The sequence below is a fragment of the Pituophis catenifer genome, unplaced genomic scaffold, assembly GCF_029215685.1.
Source record: "Pituophis catenifer annectens isolate HBS135680 unplaced genomic scaffold, rPitCat1.0.hap2 SCAF_5, whole genome shotgun sequence".
Taxonomy (NCBI): domain Eukaryota; kingdom Metazoa; phylum Chordata; class Lepidosauria; order Squamata; family Colubridae; genus Pituophis; species Pituophis catenifer.
Genome location: NW_027256885.1, coordinates 93,137,948 through 93,143,947, shown reverse-complemented (window position 1 = coordinate 93,143,947; position 6,000 = coordinate 93,137,948). Strand labels below are relative to the sequence as shown.

Here is a 6,000-nt window from a genome sequence, read left to right as displayed (position 1 = left end):
GGATGCCGTGCGAGACGCAATCAAAACACAGTTACAGCCTTATTCAGCTCTTTTGGCACGCTGGTTTATTCGCATCCGCATCTGGCTACACACTGTGATTCGTAAACATGATTGAAATCGGCGCTACGTTACACCAAGAATGGGGCGTTTATATAGCCCAACTTTCCATTAACTCATTAGGACTGCGCCTTTGTTTGTTACCACGCCCCTCTTTTAGGGGCGTAGACCGCGCCTTTGTTTGTTACCACGCCCCTCTTTTAGGGGTGTAGACCGCGCCCTTGTTTATTATCACGCCCCTCTTTTAGGGGCGTAATTGGTCTTCAGCGTGTTCTGGAAGGTGCTGACGCTGTGTCCTCCGGAACGGTCCTAATCCCGTCGCACCCGATACCACCACCCCACACCCCGCATACGGCCGCCTTCACCCAGTGCCACCACCACCAAGTATGTATATGTCCCTCGATGCTTTCAGCACGCGTTAGCGATGTCGAGCAGGTTGCGGCTCCCCTTTCACCACGTGTCCTTCTGTAAGAGATAAATTACACGTATTAGTAGATAATCGTGGTTTGTGAGGATACATTTTATGAAACCGTCAAATCAGTCGGTTTGCTTTTACATTACTATGCGGTATCCAAGAAGCCTCTTCTACTGGATAACCCTTCCATTTAACAAGGTAAGAGACGACCCCCCTTGTCCATCTAGAATCTAGGACTTCATCAATCTCTTAATGGCCTTCCGTGACCGGACCAGGACGGTTGAATACTTGGATATGTTTGGCGGGTTTGAGAAGACTACTATGAAATACGGGGTGGATCTTCCCCAATAATGGAGGTAACTTTAGTACTACAGTCACAGGATTTATTATTCGTGTCACCGGAAACGGGCCCAGATATTTCGGTCCCAGTTTCCTACTAGGAAGCCTTAATTTGATGTATTTGGTAGAGAGAAATACCATGTCCCCTACCTTGAATGGTTGAAACGGTGCTCGTTTCTTATTCGCCTGGCTTTTATATGCGAGAGTTGCTTTATCTAATGCCTCTCTGACCTGGGGCCATACCGTATTTATCTTATCTGCCCACTCATGGGGCATTGGCGACGTTGTCGGTGGTTGATCTAACTCGGGTATCGCTACGAAGTCTCGTCCCATTGCCACCCGAAAAGGAGTGAGACCCGTACTGCTATGAACTGCATTGTTATAGGCGACCTCCGCAAAAGGTAGCAGTGAAGACCAATCGGTCTGTTGATATGAAACATAGCAACGTAGGTATCGCTCTATCATTGCATTTGCTCTCTCTACAGCCCCATTGGTACTAGGGTGGAATGCCGAACTGAGGCCTTGCGTTGATCCAATAGCCGAGAGGAAGTTCCTCCAAAAGCGGGCTGTAAATTGCACCCCTCTATCAGAAATAATACGACGGGGTACCCCGTGCAACCTATAAATGTGTTGTATAAATAGCTTAGATAGCTTACAAGCTGAGGGTAATCCTCGGCACGGAATGAAATGAGCTTGTTTAGAAAATAAATCGATAATAGTCCAAATAACCATGTTCCCACTGCTGTCTGGCAAATCGACTATAAAGTCCATCCCTATCTCCTCCCACGGTTGGGTAGGTGTGGCTACAGTCTGTAGTACTCCCAAAGGTTTTCCAGGGCGGGATTTGGCCTTGGTGCATATGGAACAGTCGTGTGTATGTTTCTATATCTTTCCTCATATGTGGCCACCAAAACTGACGCCGTGTTAAATGCAGGGTTTTAAGGAAACCGTAATGCCCAGCCACTTTATTATTATGGCATCGGTGTAACACCAGGCCCCGGACCCCTTCCGGTACATACATTTTGTCCCCTTTCCATGAAAACCTGTCCCTATGCGTGAGCAGGTGTTTGTTTTCCTTAAACCAGCTATCAGTGTTTAACTCCCTTTGCACCTGCTCTTTCCAGTCTATTGTAGTCTCTGTGGTTACGGCTGCTGCAGTCCTACCACCGTTGGGCACCATAGCTTGCACTATCTCATCCCGTTTGCTCTGGAATTGAGGCATCCGAGAGAGAGCGTCGGCCAGGAAGTTCTTGCCACCGGGCATGTGTTTTAGCGTGAACCGGAAACGCTGAAAATAATGTGCCCACCGGACTTGTTTAGGAGACAGTCGTCTGGGAGTTTGTAATGCTATAAGGTTGCGGTGATCCGTCCACACCTCAAATGGTACCTGTGCTCCTTCCAAAAGATGCCTCCAGGTGAGAAGAGCCCAACGAACAGCAAACGCCTCCTTTTCCCAGATAGCCCAACCCCTTTCCGTGGGACTGAATTTTTTGGAGGTGTACGCACACGGGTGTAACTGACCTTGGACATCGGTTTGTAACAACACGGCCCCTACTGCAACGTCACTTGCATCCACTTGTACTATGAATGGTTTCGATTGATCAGGATGTTGTAGTACGGGTGCCTCAGCAAAACAATATTTCAGGGTTTCAAAAGCTGTCTGGCACTCCATCGTCCAATCCAGGCACCGTCCAGGTCACGGAGGCCCCTCCCCTTTTGTGTGTAGCAGGTTTGTTAACGGCAGAGCAATATGTGCGAATGTTGGGATGAACTGACTATAGAAGTTGGCGAACCCAAGGAAGCTTTGTAACTGTTTCCTTGTTGTAGGGGCCAACCATTCCAACACAGTATTTACTTTTGTCGGATCCATCGCTATACCGTCCTTGGATATCCTATATCCGAGATAGTCTAGTTCTGTGCGATGGAATTCGTACTTGGACACCTTAACATACAGGCGGGCTTTTAACAACCGTTCCAATACCTGACGGACTAAACTAATATGTTCTTCCATAGACTTGGTGTATATTAAGATATCGTCTAGATACACTAGAACCCCTTGGTATAAATAATCTTGTAATACCTCATTAATCAATTGCATAAAGACTGCGGGAGCGCCCTGCAATCCAAACGGCATAACACAAAACTTATAACTGCCCAACGGGCAGTTAAAGGTGGTTTTCCACTCGTCTCCTTGTTTTACACGTACCCTATAGTAGGCCTCCCGTAAGTCCAATTTTGGAAAATACTTTCCGGTCGCTAATGCAGCTAACAGGTCCTTCATTAAGGGTAACGGGTATAATGGTTCTACGCTTACTGCGTTCAAACCTCGATAGTCCACACATAAACGAAGCCCTCCATCCTTTTTCTCATGGAACAACACCGGAGCGGCCATACGTGACCGACTAGGTTGTATAAACCCACGGGCTAGTTTTTTGTCAATGTATTTACATAATTCTTCCACCTCACGTGGGGTCATGGCATACATGCGTGGTTTTGGCAGCTTTACCCCAGGTATTAGTTCAATAGCGCAGTCAGTGGGACGGTGTGGTGGTAACGTATCACATTTAATTTTTAATTTAATTTAATTTCCAATTTATATACCGCCCTTCTCCCTGAGGACTCAGGGCGGTGTACAGCCAAGATAAAAAACATAGAATACAAATATTAAAACATTTAAAAATATATATAAATTTTGGCCCGAAAGTTAAGAATCACAGACTAATTAAAAGAATTTAAAAATTTCTTCTTAAGCCAACCCGGCTTGCTGAAAAAGATGGGTTTTCAGGGAACGACGGAAGGCACTGAGGTCATGGATTCTTCTTATCTCCGGGGGCAACTGATTCCAGAGGGTGGGAGCCCCCACAGAGAAGGCCCTCCCCCTGGGGGCCACCAGCCTACATTGTTTGGCTGATGGCACCCTGAGGAGGCCCTCTCTGTGGGAGCGCACGGGTCGATGGGAGGTCGTCGGTAGCAGCAGGCGGTCTCGGAGATAGCTAGGCCCTATGCCATGGAGCGCTTTAAAGGTGATAACCAACACCTTGAAGCGCACCCGGAAGACCACCAGGAGCCAGTGCAGCTCGCGCAGGAGCGGTGTTACATGGGAGCGCCATGTTGCTCCCATCACTACCCGCGCTGCTGCATTCTGGACCAGCTGGAGCCTCCGGGTGCTCTTCAAGGGGAGCCCCATGTAGAGAGTGTTGCAGTAGTCAAGGCGAGAGGTGACGAGGGCGTGAGTGACTGTGCACAAGGAATCCCGATCAAGAAAGGGCCGCAACTGGCGAATCAGGCGAACCTGATAAAATTCCCCCTCATCAAACACTGCCGCTAGATCTGCATATACTGCTGGTACTCCAACGGGACATATATCGCTATCCAGCCCCAACGAAACTCCTTGCTCTTTCGGAACCTTCTGTGACCTACCCGGATCTGGTCCTATCGACAGACGGAGTTTCCTGAAACCCCCCTCCCACCAGATCATGGGCTTCCATTTATCCAACCAAGCCAATCCCAAAATCACGGGTTCGATCATTGTGTCCACCACCACAAACCGTATGTTTTCCCAGTGAGCTCCTATCTCCATTTTTACTAATTCTGTCACTTGGGTTGCTGGGGCTCCCCCTAAGGTAGATCCATCCATCTGTTCGAATGTTATTGGGGTTTTTAACGACTGTAACCGTATACCCAAACGGGTGGCTACAGTTCGCCTCATCAAACACCTTGTACACTCAGAATCAATAAGGGCTTCATGCTGTACTCGTGTTGGCCCCTGTAATGGTGTCAGGGTTATGGGTATGAGGAAGGGGCGGATGGGCTCACTTACCATTGGGTCATTGGTGTCCTCTTCCTCATCACTATCGGCTAGCACCACAGGAACTATCCCCAGATGTACAGCAGGACCCGGTTCCTTTGTTGTGGTTCCACTGGGGCTCTGTCCCGGTTGCGATAGACCTCTGGTCTTTTCCGGGGTTGGTCGCCCACGGGACTTTCCACTAGCTGTCAGGACATTCGGTCCAGGTGGGTGAGCCGGTGGTAGCGGGCATTCCAGAGCCCTATGGCCAGGTTGATTACACCGGAAACAGCATAACAGCTGCCGTTCAACATTTATGTGAAGCTGCTGGGTGAGATCACCCGTGGTTTTGGTGTGAGAGTCCACCTGTACGCTGATGATACTCAGCTGTATATCTCCACCCCAGACCACCCCAACGATGCCCTTGATGTGATGTCTCGCTGCCTGGAGGCTGTGCAGGTCTGGATGGGGAGAAATAGGCTCAGACTCAACCCCTCCAAGACTGAGTGGCTGTGGTTCCCGGCGTCGCGATATAGTCAGCTGGTGCCATTGCTGACTATTGGGGGTGAGTCTTTACCCCCACAGAGAGGGCCCGCAATCTGGGCGTCCTCATGGACGCACAGCTGTCTTTAGAAGAACATATGACGGCCGTGGCCAGGGGTGCTTTTTATCAGGTTCGCCTGATTCGCCAGTTGCAGCCCTTTCTGGATCGCGATGCCTTGCGCACAGTCACTCACACCCTTGTCACCTCCCGACTGGACTACTGTAATGCTCTCTACATGGGGCTCCCCTTGAAAAGCACCCGGAGGCTCCAACTGGTCCAGAATGCGGCCGCGCAGGTGGTTATGGGCGCAACTCGTTGTGCCCACGCGACACCCCTCCTGCACGAGCTGCACTGGCTCCCAGTGGTCTTCTGGGTGCGATTCAAGGTGTTGGTTACCACCTTTAAAGTGCTCCATGGCATTGGATCTGGGTACCTTCGAGACCGTCTTCTGCCACCAGTAGCCTCCCACTGGCCAGTCCGCTCCCACAGAGAGGGTCTCCTCAGGGTGCCATCGGCCAAATTATGTCGGCTGGCAACACCCGGGGGAGGGCCTTCTCTGTGGGAGCCCCTGCCCTTTGGAATGAACTGCCCCCAGAAATGCATAAGATCTCCGATCTCCGTGTATTTCACTGTGCCCTCAAAACCTTGTTGTTCCGCCAGGCTGGGCTATCAATGTAAAGATTTTAATTGCTTAGCACATTGCTTAGCACATTATTGCTTAGCACATTGTAAGCCGCCCTGAGTCTCCGGAGAAGGGCAGCATATAAGTCAAATTTAAAAATAAAATTGGTTTTAAAAATGGGATTTTAAATTTGGGGGTTTTATAATTGAGCCAATTATTTTATAATTTTAATTATT

General features: G+C 49.4%; 1 protein-coding gene across 1 annotated transcript in view; it reads right to left on the bottom strand.

The window, feature by feature from the left end:
- Positions 1-417: 417 nt before the first annotated feature.
- Positions 418-6,000, bottom strand: part of DCAF7 (DDB1 and CUL4 associated factor 7) — a 245,675-nt gene continuing 240,092 nt past the window's right edge. The window contains exon 7 of the mRNA XM_070944527.1: positions 418-522. Coding sequence (XP_070800628.1) covers positions 476-522 — 47 coding nt within the window. The 3' untranslated portion in view covers positions 418-475. The remainder of the gene's footprint in view (positions 523-6,000) is intronic.